The sequence below is a fragment of the Musca autumnalis genome, unplaced genomic scaffold (assembly GCF_047663935.1).
Source record: "Musca autumnalis isolate F117 unplaced genomic scaffold, ASM4766393v1 scaffold_4, whole genome shotgun sequence".
NCBI classification, from domain to species: domain Eukaryota; kingdom Metazoa; phylum Arthropoda; class Insecta; order Diptera; family Muscidae; genus Musca; species Musca autumnalis.
Window position 1 is genome coordinate 40,057,677 of NW_027411977.1, and position 17,009 is coordinate 40,074,685.

The window sequence follows — 17,009 nt, forward strand, 5'->3', positions numbered from 1 at the left end:
TTTTTAAAGAATATTGTTTCATAAAATTTCAGAGCCACAAACGTGGATTTTATAAAGAATATTTTTTCATAAAATTTCAGAGCCACAAACGTGGATTTTTTAAAGAATATTTTTTTCATTAAATTTCTGAGCCACAAACGTGGATTTTTTTAAAGAATATTTTTTCATAAAATTTCTGAGCCACAAACGTGGATTTTTTAAAGAATATTTTTTTCATTAAATTTCAGAACCACAAACGTGGATTTTTTAAAGAATATTTTTTTCATTAAATTTCTGAGCCACAAACGTGGATTTTTTAAAGAATATTTTTTTTATTAAATTTCAGAACCACAAACGTGGATTTTTTAAAGAATATTTTTTTCATTAAATTTCAGAGCCACAAACGTGGATGTTTTAAAGAATATTTTTTCATTAAATTTCAGAACCACAAACGTGGATTTTTTAAAGAATATTTTTTTCATTAAATTTCAGAGCCACAAACGTGGATTTTTTAAAGAATATTTTTTTCATTAAATTTCAGAGCCACAAACGTGGATTTTTTAAAGAATATTTTTTTCATTAAATTTCAGAGCCACAAACGTGGATTTTTTAAAGAATATTTTTTTCCTTAAATTTCAGAGCCACTAACGTGGATTTTTTAAAGAATATTTTTTTCATTAAATTTCAGAGCCACAAACGTGGATTTTTTAAAGAATATTTTTTTCATTAAATTTCAGAGCCACAAACGTGGATTTTTTAAAGAATATTTTTCTCATTAAATTTCAGAGCCACAAACGTGGATTTTTTAAAGAATATTTTTTTCATTAAATTTCAGAGCCACAAACGTCGATTTTTTAAAGAATATTTTTTCATTTAATTTCAGAACCACAAACGTGGATTTTTTAAAGAATATTTTTTTCATTAAATTTCAGAGCCACAAACGTGATTTTTTAAAGAATATTTTTTTCATTAAATTTCAGAGCCACAAACGTGGATTTTTTAAAGAATATTTTTTTTCATTAAATTTCAGAGCCACAAACGTGGATTTTTTAAAGAATATTTTTTTTCATTAAATTTCAGAGCCACAAACGTGGATTTTTTAAAGGAAATTTTTTAAATAAATTTCAGACCCACAAACGTGGATTTTTTAAAGGAAATTTTTTAAATAAATTTCAGACCCACAAACGTGGATTTTTTAAAGGAAATTTTTTAAATAAATTTCAGACCCACAAACGTGGATTTTTTAAAGAATATTTTTTCATTAAATTTCAGACCCACAAACGTGGATTTTTTAAAGGAAATTTTTTAAATAAATTTCAGACCCACAAACGTGGATTTTTTAAAGAATATTTTTTTCATTAAATTTCAGACCCACAAACGTGGATTTTTTAAAGAATATTTTTTCATTAAATTTCAGAGCCACAAATGTGGATTTTTTATAGAATATTTTTTCATTAAATTTCAGAACCACAAACGTGGATTTTTTAAAAAATATGTTTTTCATTAAATTTCAGACCCACAAACGTGGATTTTTTAAAAAATATTTTTTTCATTAAATTTCAGACCCACAAACGTGGATTTTTTAAAGGAAATTTTTTAAATAAATTTCAGACCCACAAACGTGGATTTTTTAAAGGAAATTTTTTAAATAAATTTCAGAGCCACAAACGTGGATTTTTTAAAGAATATTTTTTTCATTAAATTTCAGAGCCACAAATGTGGATTTTTTAAAGAATATTTTTTTCATTAAATTTCAGAGCCACAAACGTGGATTTTTTAAAGAATATTTTTTTCATTAAATTTCAGAGCCACAAATGTGGATTTTTTATAGAATATTTTTTTCATTAAATTTCAGAGCCACAAACGTGGATTTTTTAAAAAATATTTTTTTCATTAAATTTCAGAGCCACAAACGTGGATTTTTTAAAAAATATGTTTTTCATTAAATTTCAGACCCACAAACGTGGATTTTTTAAAAAATATTTTTTTCATTAAATTTCAGACCCACAAACGTGGATATTTTAAAGGAAATTTTTTAAATAAATTTCAGACCCACAAACGTGGATTTTTTAAAGAATATTTTTTCATAAAATTTCTGAGCCACAAACGTGGATTTTTTAAAGAATATTTTTTCATAAAATTTCAGAGCCACAAACGTGGATTTTTTAAAGAATATTTTTTTCATTAAATTTCAGAGCCACAAACGTGGATTTTTTAAAGAATATTTTTTTCATTAAATTTCAGAGCCACAAACGTGGATTTTTTAAAGAATATTTTTTTCATTAAATTTCAGAGCCACAAACGTGGATTTTTTAAAGAATATTTTTTTCATAAAATTTCAGAGCCACAAACGTGGATTTTTTAAAGAATATTTTTTTCATAAAATTTCAGAGCCACAAACGTGGATTTTTTAAAGAATATTTTTTTCATTTTTTCATTCAGAGCCACAAACGTGGATTTTTTAAAGAATATTTTTTTCATTTTTTCATTCAGAGCCACAAACGTGGATTTTTTAAAGAATATTTTTTCATTAAATTTCAGAGCCACAAACGTGGATTTTTTAACGAATATTTTTTTCATTAAATTTCAGACCCACAAACGTGGATTTTTTAAAGAAATTTTTTTTCATTAAATGTCAGAACCACAAACGTGGATGTTTTAAAGAATATTTTTTTCATTAAATTTCAGACCCACAAACGTGGATTTTTTAAGAATATTTTTTTCATTAAATTTCAGACCCACAAACGTGGATTTTTTAAAGAAAATTTTTTTCATTAAATTTCAGACCCACAAACGTGGATTTTTTAAAGAATATTTTTTTCATTAAATTTCAGACCCACAAACGTGGATTTTTTAAAGAATATTTTTTTCATTAAATTTCAGACCCACAAACGTGGATTTTTTAAAGAATATTTTTTTCATTAAATTTCAGAGCCACAAACGTGGATTTTTTAAAGAATATTTTTTTCATTAAATTTCAGAGCCACTAACGTGGATTTGTTAAAGAATATTTTTTCATAAAATTTCAGAGCCACTAACGTGGATTTGTTAAAGAATATTTTTTCATAAAATTTCAGAGCCTCAAACTGGATTTTTTTAAAGAATATTTTTTTCATTAAATTTCAGAGCCACAAACGTGGATTTTTTAAGGACAATTTGTTTTTTTTGGACTAGTCCATATGAGGGTCTTCGGCAGGGACTATGTTGCTGCATGCTGCGTGAACACGACCCTCATTGAGTCGTCGTCATCTACAACTGCAGCACCTCATAGCTGTCGTCAACAATATAGCAACTGGTTTAAACCAGATAAGACTTGTGCCCGCAGATGGCTTTAAACTGGTCCATATGTAGACCATATGCGATCGGAGTGAACATCCCAGAACTAGAGGATAAGCTAAACAATTACCTAGCAACGGTGTCATTATACATACAGGGCCGGAAGTTAAAAGATCACCACCAAAGACCACCGCAACAATCTTCACAGAAGTAAGGGGGACATTAAACATGACGATTCCAATCGTCCAAAACGCGAAGATCCTGGGTGTCCCTTTCGATAACCTCCACACATTTTCCAAGCATGCCGCTACACTCGAACCAAATGTCCAAAAGTAAAATAGAGGGCTGAAAGCCATCTCAGGCACATCGTGGGGCAAGAACAAAGTTAATTCTGGCAACGTATGGCTTTATCCGGTCGGTACGTCCTGAATTACACAGTCCCGTAGTACAGATTGTTGCAATCTTTTCAAAATTATGCTATTTCCACCGTTACCGGATGTGTCCAGATGATTAGTGTGTATCATCTGCTTCAGGAGGCAAGGTTACAGACATCGACCGAACGTCATTGGACTAGATCGCTGAAGACACTTCATACCCAGCAAGCTGTAGATGGGTCCTACAACAACAACCTCCAGCGATGAACCCTCTCACAATGGAGATCTGGCTGGTTTACCATCGTTAACTCATACCAGTCCAGAGTTGTGCAAGGCGTCGAGGATATTGTGCAGGCAAGAACCACCCAAGACAGTACATTTGTTTCCATGCTCGGCTAATCCCTCAGACTTGAGCCCAATTGATCTGTGGAATCGACCAATTGAAGAAGCAAACTTCCAAATATCACCATAACCATCCAAATTAATCCTACAATCCCACGCTAACCAAGATCGACAATTAATACATTCAATATCCAATGTCATACCTTTATGGATTCCTGAGAAAATCAAACGGACGGCACAGCCAACCTGTTACAACATTTGCAGCTTACAGAGTTGTGACGGTTACCTGCGGTCAATACAGGCCATTCGAGCCAGGCTCAAGTGAGATAGGCCTGTATGGTGGTAGCAGTCAGGTGTGAGATTGCCGTGGTATATACGTTAAGCAACTCGTATACATCCCACCGATAAATAGCTGTACTCCAGGTTAAAGGCCAAACATTATCACGCTTTTGGAGGCTCATAACCGACTGGACTTGGGGGGACTATAATGCTCATCATGAGTTGTGCAGTCAGTTCTCGGCAATGACCAGATGGATATAGTGCTGGCTGAGCAGATTGATAGCTCTACGTTTTTACGTTCAATGAGGACGCCGCTACCAGAATTAGCGGAGATGTAACAGATCGCCAGACATAAACATCGTGTCACCTGGTCTGACAAATCACGTTACCTGGCAATCCGTCGTTTCTCTTGGGTCAGATTATCTCCCCATAATTGCCTCCATCAACAGATCGCCGATTTTAATCACCTCTGAACGCCGTACTTTCATCAATCATGGGAAAGCTAATTGGCTTAGTTTTAGAGATTTCACAAATCACCGCCTCAAAGATCTGCCCTTTGATGTTAGGGTACCAGAAAGGACGCTTCGAGGCATCATCACTGCTCCAGCCGCTCGCCATATACCTGCTGGTCGAATACTCGAAGTGAGGCCAACATTCCCAGCAGAGGGGACGGGATTAGCAAACGAGCGTAACGAGCTTCGTCTTTCCAACCCCAGTGACCCAAGAGTAAGCGAGCTGACACTTGAAGTTGGAATAGATTGGTCGATCAGTGAACATAAGTGGAACAAGTGGTTAAATCATCTGAAGAGTTGCAACATTGGAGCCGGAATAAGTGAATGATCTGGCAAGAGGGAAGATGTGACCTCTGACACTTTTGGTGACGCTACGTTGACTGATTCGAAGAGGTGCACAAGTTATTTCAATCGACAGTTTGTCTAACTCTCTGGGAGTGGCAGGGCGAAGAGAAGAGTATTACGTCGCATCATATCTCTTCCTGTCGAGGATGATCCACCACAATTTGCGATGATGTCAACAGGAACGAAATGTCATCCAAAGCGTTAGGCCCTGATGAAATCTCCATGATACTTCCGAAACAGCTGGATGAACCGGTAGAAGAATATCCCGCTAAAGTTCTCAACCTGTCACTAGCCACCCACATTGTTCCCGAAGCCTGGAAAATGGTCAGGGTGGTCCCGCTACTGAAGCCAGGCAAGGATGCCAGCAAAGGTGAATCGTACAGACCGGTTTTGCTTTTGTTGCTGATCATCAGCAAGGGTTGTTCCATCTCCACACATATTGGTCGAGGATTCAACCAGAGCAATCCGTGTGACAGAACAGTGATGGTGGCGCTTGACTTATCAGCGGTCTTTGATACTGTCCAGCACTCCACGCTGTTTGAGGACATCGAGCAGACTACTAAGGTTAAAACGTTGGATAATTTATTATATGTGCGGACGCCAGTTGTACGTGGTATTCAGGAAGGTGGGGTGATATCACCGGAACTGTTTAACCTCTCCTGTATTCTCTCCTGTATTCCACCCCTCCAGATGGCATTGAGATCGTAGCGTATGCAGAGGATTGTACGATCTTGACGTTAGGTACCTTCCCTGATGTCATTTGTGAAAGACTGAACTCCTATTTGACTGATCTTACCAACTTTTTCGACGCGAGGAATATGCAAATATTTGCACTAAATCAGCGGCCACCCCGTTCACTAACTAAACTGCAGAGGTGAGCACTGGTCACCAATGAACTCAAGATGACAGGGGCAACATTCGACAGCATGTTCACGTCGTCCGCTCATGCCAAAGCGCTGAGACAAGCTGTGATGTAGAAACAAGGTCCTTAAGTTCCCAGTAGGCCGCGCTTGGGGTGCAGATAAAAAACCTTGTTGACCACATATAACGTTGAAGGTCGCTCTGTGGTAAGCTATGCGGCGCCGTGAATGTAAGTCCAACGAGATGGAAAAATATTCGAACCTATCAGAATGTCGGACTTAGAACTGCAACAGGGTGCCGTCTCATGTCGTCAGTAAACAATATACATGAGGAGACAACGAGTCTTCCAGTACAGAAAGCTAATGGCGTGCTGTCGTTGCAGTATTACCGTGAGAGCCATCCTAATCACCATATGGTGGATAGAACCGCCCTTACCAGGCATCTCATGAGGGATCTTTATGTTCTATAAAGAGAAGTTCAACGTCACAAGAGAAAACCCCTTGATCAATAAACATACTAAGCTGGTTTAAATAACATTCACATAGATACAGCGCAGAACATCCCCTATTTATCGCCACTGAGAAGCGCCAGCTGCCACGACCAACCAGAGTAGTTTTGGCTCAACTCGGGATGGTACAGCCGTCTGAACTCCTATAGCGCAAAGATCGATGACACCGAGCACAAAATCTACCCAGCATGAGACACAGGTCCGCACAACACACTGCATCTTTTCAACCGCCCTGCTAAACCTACTTAACTAACTCCAATAAATTGGTTATATCCCCGCCACATTCCTAGAAGTTGAGATATACCCAGAGCCAGATTAAGCAGACAAATTAACATCAAATACTATTACAACAACAACCATAATCCTCGAATGGTCAATCCACTTAGAGTCAACCACATTGTCCCCAATATCCGAAAAATGGACAGAGTGTTGTGAAATTGGTATGAGGAAGTCGAATGGTGTTCACAAAGGAGGTGTGATATCTATGGAAAATGGACAGTATTCTCCAGGTGTGGGTGTTATTCAGTATCAGTACTTGATTATTCCCCCCCTCCCAGGATTACGAGGAGAACGTCAACCCTCCATGGGTCGATCCATAGCCAAATTTGGAAAATAGCCATGGGCGAAACACTCAAGAAGGTGTTATCTTTGAAGGTAAATCTTTGATTTTGGCCGTATTCCATAGGAGCAAATGTGACACAATTTTTATGTGGACTTGGAAAAATATTTGTTTCATCCCAAAAGAAGAAAAAAATTAGGAAGCCAGTTTTCCTTCACTCATCTTATTATATGTCACAACTTTTGTATAACGTCCGAAAGACCGTTCAGTGTTTTGTAATTTGATACTTTGGATTTTAAGCCGAACTTAAATGTCAATTCAAAAAGGCTACGCCCGACCACTCCTTTTTACGAACATAGCTAAGAAACTTATGCTGTTCTTCAAACTAATGTCAATATTAAATTTCACATCGTAGTAGACACCATTAATTTTTTCTTCCATGGAACATCATAAATTTCCCGACTTATTAACGATGTCAACATAACTGCCACCTGTCTGGAATATGAGTAACGAAACAACTGACAAAACTACTATATCACCATGAGAGGAGGAAGACGATATGATGATGGACTTACTTCATTCATACATGTCATGTAAAATATGAAATGACAGAAAATTCAAAGAAAAAAGCGGATTAGAGTTTAGAGAGCGAATCTAAAACTCCTCTATGTCCTTTTATCATCTCATTGTATTTCTGGATATTTCTTCATTTTTTTAGGTAAAAGGTAACAAATCCATTTCTCATTCTTCATTTTCCTGTTTATATCCAAACACCCAGAGGAAATAATTAAATCCCCCATTTAATTTTGCTTCACTTTCACAACAATGAAGCAAAAAGCAAAAGAACTAAAACGGAAAAGTGCTGGGTAAATGAACGTCAGACAACAACAATGAATATGATAGGGGACGACATATTATGATTGGAAGGATAATGGAATACTATGACCTGGATGGACTCTAAAGAATCACCGTCATCAACAATACCCAAACCAAGCCAACGGACTAACTATTGTCGTCTATACGGATTTTAGGAAAAGCTAGCTGTGTGTACGTTGACAATGATGAATAACTGTGAACAAATGTTTCAAGCTTTCGCTGTAAATGACTTGGCGCAAAATTTTTGCTGTGTACCCTACATTACATTGTCACAGTTCATTCAAATTTTGGGCCTTGGAGAGTTTTCTTCAGGATGGTCAAGAGAATGTGCTTCTGTCATAAGTTGCGACACGAATCGATGTTTATTTTGCATCTATCGGCATTGGTAGACGAATTGGCGACAGCATTGGATCCCGCGCAAATCGATGTTATTTCTACTAGCATACCCCGGACCGTGTTGTTGGCCCGTCGTAATAAAAAGTCCATATACTTTATCCTTGACAATTCAAAAATAGGTATTTTCTACCTCATTTCTTTGGTCCATTGTCAAACCGAACAGGATTTTAAATTTATCAACAGATTTTGTCTGTAACCTTTATTTTCTCTTACGGACTTTGTCGGATTTTTTCGCCCATTGATGCTGTTTAGGATTTATTATCGTCCATGTCCCCTTTCTTTATCCTAAAACGATCTAATTATAAAAGTTAAAAAAAATTGGTTAAGTCGAATTCCCCCGCTTATTGAGACTTATATGTTTTAGGTTTTCATGGCTAATGGACTGTTGAACCTCACCATTTAAGGTGACCACCGCAATCACCGTTGTCTCGAAAATTAATTTGCACGCCGATACACTCATAAGTTTAGCAAATATTGCGATTATAAAACAATAGGCCCCCACGGCGTTTTGGATCACGGGACATTCCTGAAAATTTTCTAAAAATTCCATGAAATTAGGTTCAGTAGTTTTGTAATAATAATGTATTGAAAAGAGTGAGGAAGGTACACCACCTATTCCGAAATTAATAAAATATACATAACAACGGCAAACATTGAGCTTTAAAAAAGTATCAGTGGCTTTGCCTGTGTAAATTGAAACAATTTTTCCCAAAAAAAAAAACTGATGTATGTATTTAGGGGGTTTAAAAATTTTGGGCGTATGAATCGAGAAAAATGTTGATTAGGATTAAAGTTCAAAAATATTGCGGGGGAGGTACTTAAAGGAATGGTCCTACATAGACCATGGGGGCGCCGTAGGGGGTTTTTACAACCTTCGGGCTGTTCTCTCAAGAAGTATGGACTTGCCCCTGAAAAAAAGTTTACCATCGTAATTGAGGCAGCGAACGTAAGTTGCTTCAACAAAAATCAAAGTCATTCGATAGCAGGTCTTAAAGTGAACTTATCCGAAATTTTGTGTGGGGTTTTTTGAACTTTCAGGCTATTTTCTCAGGAAGTATGGACTTGCCCCTGATGAAACTTGTACCTTCGTATGGGGGACAGTGAATACAAGTTGCTACAACAAAAACCAAGGCGATTCGAGAGCAGGGCCTAAACTGAAAATTTCCGAAATTTTGTGTGGGAGGTACCCGAAGGAGTTTACCGATTGAGTCCATATTGGAACCTCATCTAAGTCTGGTAGAAGTTTTACGATGTGCAAAGTATGGACCAAATCGGTTACTCCATTCAAGAGTTATCCTGGGCACAAATCTTCCGAACATTTGCGAACTTTTGTGGGTTAGGTACCGGAAGGAGTGGACCGATATAATCCAACTTCGAACTTAAACTAAGTTTGGGCAAAATATTACGAAAGCCAAATTTTGTGCCGAATCGGAAGATTCGTTCGGAAGTTATCTTGCGCTCCAACCACTACACACGGTGTCATAGAGGCTTTTTGTAACTTTCAGGCTATTTTCTCAGGAAGTATGGACTTGCCCTCCATGAAACTTATAGCGTCGTATGTGGGGCTAGGACTAAAAGTTGCTACAACAAAAATCAAAGCGATTCGAAAGCAGGCCCCATACTGGACTTTTTCAAAATTTTGTGGGTGGTACCCGAAGGAGTGGACCGATTGAGTCCATATTGGAACCTCATCTAAGTCTGGTATAAAAAAAAACTAAGTTTGGATAAGATATTACGAAATATCCAAATTTTGAACCAAATCGGTTGATCCGTTTGACAGTTATCGCGCGCTCCAGCCAGCCAGACAGACAGATGGACGGACATGGCTAAATCAACTCCAAATTGTCTGAAACACATTTCGTCCAAACATACATGGGGTCTAAAACCATTATTTCGATGAGGCACATTTTGCCCGTATGAAAGTGTATATACTCTCGTTTGCATAAATGCTGAGGGTATAAAAATAAGCGTGGTCGGGTGTTTAGGCCCCAAAGAAGTACCTAGATTGTAGATTAATCCGTAAATTTTGAAACCGATACATGCGTAATTTTTGTAAATATGACGTTTTTTTTTTAAATATCGCGTAGGGGAGGTACTCAGGACCATCTGCAATACAATAAAATATGTATCCTGTTTTGGGGGGCCATCCCTGTACGTTCCCTGGCAATTTCAGGAAAATTGGTTCAGTACTTTTTGCAAAAAAAAAAAAAAAAAAATTAAATTGAAAATTGAAAATTGAATAAAGGTCGGAGACAAAACCACAATTGTCTCGCAAATTAATTTCCAAACCGATACATTCATAATTTTTGTAAATATAGCATTTTTAAAGAAATAAGCTATAGGGGAAGTACTCCGCCCCTTCCGAAATTCAACAAAATATGTAGCCTACTTTCACCGGGGCCATCCCTGTATATTCCCTGACAATTTTAGGAAAATCAGTTCAGTAGTTTTTATGGAAAATAATAAAATGCAAAATTGAAAAAGTGGGCGTAAAAGTGGGTGCGGTCAAGCTTTTTTGCATAAACGGTACAGCCGTTCTCTATTGATGCCTTTACCAACGAACTACCTTTGTTTTCTATTTATATAGATTTTAGTAAAAAAAAACTAATTTTGGCAGGAAAAAGTAACCAGGGACTATATAGGGTGGGGACCGTTTTGAGTTAACTGATTTTGTAAGATTAATTTCCTTTCGAAAAAATCCCATATCAACTTTTTATAGGGTTTCCTGTAGTCTAACATACTAACTAAAACCTCTCTTTTAACTCATTTTTGCTTGTCTTATTTGCTATTGCCTTGGGTTATGGTTTCATTGTTATTTGAGTTTGAAACTTGTTTTATTCTTTATTTTTTTTCTCGGTTAACTTTTGTTAACCAAGTTGCTGTTTAAGTTGAAGTTTTTGAAGTTCTAGTTGAATTCTTTTTTCTCTTACTCATTTGGTTGCCCTTAGCTTTTTTGGGTATTTGTCTTTTTTGTTGTTGTCCTTACATTTTTTACATTTCTTTTCCATTGTCCGTGTTGGTTGACAGCTGGCATCACCCTTTTTCAAATGTAATGTACGGGAACGTGTATTGGTCTTGGCATCACATTCACTCCAATCACTCTTGGCATAACGGCAACTGGCTGTAAATAACAAAAAAGGGGACAAAGAAAGTGATAATTATTTAATAATGCTATTTTAATTTGGTCATTAAATTAATAGAATAAAATTTAATTTGAGATTGGAGTACGAAATTACATTAATATTTTCAACCATAATAAGTAACAGGGCTGGCTCACTCGAGTTACGTGTTTTTTAAACATGTGATAACCAACAACTTTCCTGGTCCTTGTGGAAATAGAGTAGCAACTATTGACATATTTAGCTAGGCTACCAGGAATAAAAATAAATGTTTTTAGTGATAATAGCACATACATACAGTAGACAATAGCAACGTCTATGAACACATTATTATCATGTTGTTCCCTGCTGTTTTTAGATAACTAAAAACACCACTTCCCCTCTTTAAAACATCTCAAATCCTGTCAATGAAAAGAAGTGGTGTTCCATTTCTTACACCTCTTCAAAATAATGTTATCTTGATTGCATAAAAAAATCATTCCTTTTTACCCTTTGCCCCCTCCGTTCGTTTGCTTTCATTGTCTTGTCTCCATTGTATTTCTTGTCACTGCTAGTGCTTTCTTACATGAAGCGTTCAGAGCACACTTCGACTAACTCCATAAAACAAAAAGTTGAGAAAAGCAATGATGAAATGTATATTGTTTTTCAAAATTCCCCTGATAATATGGATTCAAATATATAATGTAGAATGCATAATAGCAGGTATAGCTTTCATCTAACGGTATATAAAATAAAATAAAAACAATAGTCAACAAACAATCGTTAGTAATGTTGTGGTAATGGTGGAGTTAATCGAAGTGTGCACTGAAAAAAGTAATAAAGTTAGGTTTTGAATTTTTTTATTAACGAAAAACTTAGTTTTATACACATATATTACAGGTTTCACATAAAAATTAATGTTGGCAGTTCGGTTATAAAACAATATTTGTAATTAATTCATGTTAGCTTTATGTTAGCGTCATTCTTCATGGCTAGGTTTACGACGTTTTCGACGTATGTAATATACGTCAAAAATGTAGGTTATATACGTCATAATTTTCTAAAGGCCATCTATGGTTTCAACAAAAGCCGAAAGAGTATTGCATGTACACGTTGCGAGCAGAGCTACATTTGAATGTGGAGTTAATCGAAGTGTGCACTGAAAAAAATTGCATATTATTCAGTGGTCAATAAAAACTTCTTATTTAAAGGTGCTCATCTTTATTATTCAGGAAAGATATTATAATCATAAATAGATATGGCGATATCAAAGGCTTTGACACTGAAATCTCAAATTTTTCAAAAAGTGGAGTTAGTCGAAGTGTGCACTGAGCGGCTCACATGCCTCCAGTTTTCCAAGTTCCATTTAATTGTCTTTAAAACAAACTCTTATAAAAAGTAGAGTAAGGAAAAAAAATTGTAATTAAGTTTACCCATTATTTTCAGCGTTTTTATGCAGCTGTTTTCCCTTTTTCTATTTTTTCCGTCCTTATATTCAATACATATATTTTTTCTTGTTGTTTTTTAATTTTCCTTCCCCTCGAAATTTTGTTTTCTTCTACAATTTGTTTGTCGCAAGTGGTGATAACTTAAAGCAGTGATGTAGCTATATTTACTTATATTTTATATTTTTACAGTGTTTTATTTAACTTGCTTTGGTGTCTGTTTGGTTCAAATCTAGTAAATCATTTTCCACACAGTTGCAGTTGACCACACTTTTCAGATTTGGATGATAATACATGAATATGAAACCAAAACCAATATGGGTACATTTTTATACCCTCAGCATTTAAGCTAACGAGGTTATATACACTTTCATACCGGCATGATGTGCCTCATCGAAATAATGGTTTTAGACCCCAAGTATGTTTGGACGAAATGTGTTTCAGACAGTTTGGAGTTGATTTAGCCATGTCCGTCTGTCTGTCTGGTTGGAGCGCACGATAACTCTCGAACGGATCAACCGATTCGGCCCAAAATTTGGCTTTCGTAATATTTTGTCCAAGCTTAGTTTATGTTCGAAGATGGGTTATATCGATCCACTCCTTCCGGTACCTCCCCCACAAAAGTTCGAAAATGTTCGGAAAATTTGTATACACCATAACTCTTGAACGGAGTAACCGATTTGGTCCCTACTTTGCACATCGTGAAATTTCTACTGGACTTAGATGAGGTTCCAATATGGACCCAATCCGTCCACTCCTTCGTGTACCTCCAACACAAAATTTCGGAAAAGTTCAGTTTAGAACCAGCTCTCGAATCGCTTTGATTTTTGTTGCAAGAACTTGTATTCACTGCCCCCCATACGACGGTACAAGTTTTATCAAGGGCAAGTCCATACTTCCTGAGAAAATAGCCTGAATGAAAGGTGCAAAAAAAACCCCTATGATACAGTGTGTTGTTAGTTGGAATGCATGATAAATCTCGAACGGATCTGCCGATTCGGTCCAAAATTTGGTCTTCGTAATATTTTGTCCAAACATAGTTTATGTTCGAAAATAAGCCATATCGGTCCACTCCTTCAGGTACATCTCCCACAAAAGTTCAAAAATGTTCGGAAAAATTGTGCTCGCGATAATTCTTGAAGGTAGTGACCGATTTGGTCCATACTTTACAAATCCTAATATATCTACCAGGTATAGATCAGGTGGACTATATTTTTCCACCCCTTCAAGTACCACCTACACAAAATTTCGCATAAGTTCACTTTAAGACCTGCTCTCGAATCACTTTGATTTTTGTTGAAGTAACTTGCATTCACGGACCCCCTTTTCGATGGTACATGTTTTTTCAGGGGCAAGAAAATACTCTCTGAGAAAATAGCCCGAAAGCTTTAAAAATCCATATGGCACCATGTGTAGTGTCTGGAGCGCACTATAGCACTCGCACTGGTCAACCAATTTGGTTGCCTTCGATATATTTTGTCCAAACTTAGTTTCAGTTCGAAGATAAATCATACCGGTGCACCAATTCCAGTACTTCTCCCCAAATTTTAAAAAATGTCACTAATATGGTATGCACGATACACCTTTTTGAACGGGGTAACCTATTTGGTCCAAACTTTGGATCTTCTAATATTTTGTCCAAATTTAGTTTAACTTCCAAAAATGGCCCATCTTGGTCCTCTCCTTAAGGTACCTTCCCTGCAAAAGTTCAATATTTTTGTTTAAGTGCAGTTTAGGGTCTGTTCGACGATCCTTTGGAAATGTATACCGATGCTATTCGTTGTGGTCCTGTTTACAGCGATATTATGTTTTCCGTGGACAAGTCCATGCTTCCCGGCATACTGGTCCAAATGTTATACGATGACCCACTGAAATGAATAGTGGGCGCGATATCTATCGAAAAGATTTTGAGATTGAACTTTAATCCTAATCCACATTTTTGCCTGTAAGTTCAAATGTTCAAGAAAAGGCCTCAAAATTCTGAAAAGATCTTAAATACATTCGATCTATCCATAGATGAAAGTTTCAATTCACATAGGCTGAGGGTAAATCTCTGTCGACAAAGCCGACCTGATACTATTTTACTTGTTACATTGAAAGTTAATTCCAAAAAGCTCCTCCTTGAAATTCAATCATCACTTATAACTTTAAAATAAATCTGTTCGGTAAAACCAAACTATAACAAAAGAATACTTATAATAATGGGGGTATATCTGTTATTATTCTTTAGACATTGGCATAAAAAAAATTAAAATAGGTGATGTTTGATATTAGTAGCTCAAAGGTGAAAACTGCTCCCCTTGATCCCATGCCGCTTATTTTGTAAGACATGACTTCCCAACTATTGTGACAAAATTTTGAGACTATATCTGTTGTCATTCTATAGATATTCGCGTACAAAATCTAAATTTTTTGGAGGTACCTCCGATTCTATATCTCCAGATCAACGTGGGATTTCAAAAAATTAATATAGCCTATTTTTATTTCAGCGGATGCTGTAATATACTCTGAAATTTTCAGGAAGATCTGTTCAGCGGTTTTTGAGTCTATAAGGCACAAACGAACATTTTTCTATTTTATATATACAGAATATATTATAAACTTTATATTTTATAATTTATATTATATATATTATATTTTGGTATATTTTATATTTTATAATAGGCTGCAAACACAACAGATAGCCACAGCATATTCCACTCAACTAGCCCAATTGCATAATGAGAGCACTTCTTGTCCTGATAACTTAACACAATGGCAAAATAATGCCCACTCCATGCAAACAGCCGCACAATCCATACTTGGATACCAGAGACATGCACAAAGGAATTCATGGTATGACCAGGAGTGTCGTGCTGCTACGAAGAGAAAAATGCGGCATATAGAGCTACTTTACAATCAGTAGAAACGCGTAGCGCACGAGAGAGATATCGTGAGAAAAGGAGAGAAGAGAAACGTATTTTCCGCAAGAAAAAGAGAGAAATGGGAAAGCGGGAGTGTGAAAAAATCGAGATGTACAAGAGCCAGAATGAAGTCCGAAAATTCTACCAAAGAGTGAAACATCAAACAGATGGCTTTGGTACAGGCACATCCTTTTGTAGAGACCAGCACTGTAATCTGGTAACAGATACAGATAGCGTGCTGAGGATATGGAAGGAACATTTCTCCAATCTGCTGGTATCCAATAGCAGCGAAGACGACGAAGATACCGCAGTCCCAATCCCAGAAGATGGTATTGAATGTATACCGCCCGGCCAAGATGAGGTAAAGACAGCAATAAATCGGCTGAAGAATAATAAAGCTGCAGGAGCTGATGGCTTACCAGCCGAGCTGTTTAAAACCGGAGGGGACGCGCTGATAAGGTGTATGCATCAGCTAGTTAGCACCATCTGGCAGGAAGAACGTGTACCCGACGATTGGAACCTGAGCATCCTATGTCCCGTCCACAAGAAAGGAGACAAGACTGTATGCTCCAACTATAGAGGCATAAGTCTTCTCCCTATTGCCTATAAGATAGTGTCAGGGATATTGTGCGAACGACTAAAGCCAATGGCCAACGAAATAATTGGACCATACCAATGTGGCTTTGGACCTGGCAAGTCCACCATTGACCAGATATTTACTCTGCGACAATCCTGGAGAAGACCCAAGAGATGCAGATCAACACATATCACCTTTTTGTCGATTATAAAGCAGCATTCGACAGTCCCCTCCGATCAAATGTATTCCATGCAATGTCTGAATTTGGTATCTCTGCAAAGCTCATTCGGCTTTGTAATATGACTTTAACTGATACTATGTCATCAGTTAAAATTGGAAAGAATCTCTCCGAACAGTTCAGTACCAAAAGAGGAGACAACCTTTCGTGTGACCTATTCAACATTTTGCTGGAAAAGGTAATACGAGATGCAAATGTCAAAAGAAATGGCTTGCCTGCATGTTACTTGCTTATGCTGATTACATAGACATCATGGGACGATCAGTAAAGGAAGCAACTGATACCTTTAGGAAGGTCGAAGCAGAATCTGCGAAAGTGGGTCTGGCGGTAAACGGCCAAAGGCCAAATTGATGGTGTCGACGCGCAAGCGTCCATTGAGCTCGGACCAACTGTGGAAGTTGGTACCTATAATTTTGAGGTAGTTAAATACTTCGTCTACCT

At 36.8% G+C, this 17,009-nt stretch overlaps 1 protein-coding gene across 2 annotated transcripts in view; it reads right to left on the reverse strand.

The window, feature by feature from the left end:
- The window catches only part of LOC141400824 (uncharacterized), a 531,740-nt gene that overhangs the window by 18,849 nt on the left and 495,882 nt on the right, over window positions 1-17,009 (reverse strand). For both annotated transcript variants that reach the window (XM_073980393.1, XM_073980392.1), the window contains exon 5: window positions 11,294-11,428. In XM_073980393.1, coding sequence (XP_073836494.1) covers window positions 11,294-11,428 — 135 coding nt within the window. The remainder of the gene's footprint in view (window positions 1-11,293; window positions 11,429-17,009) is intronic.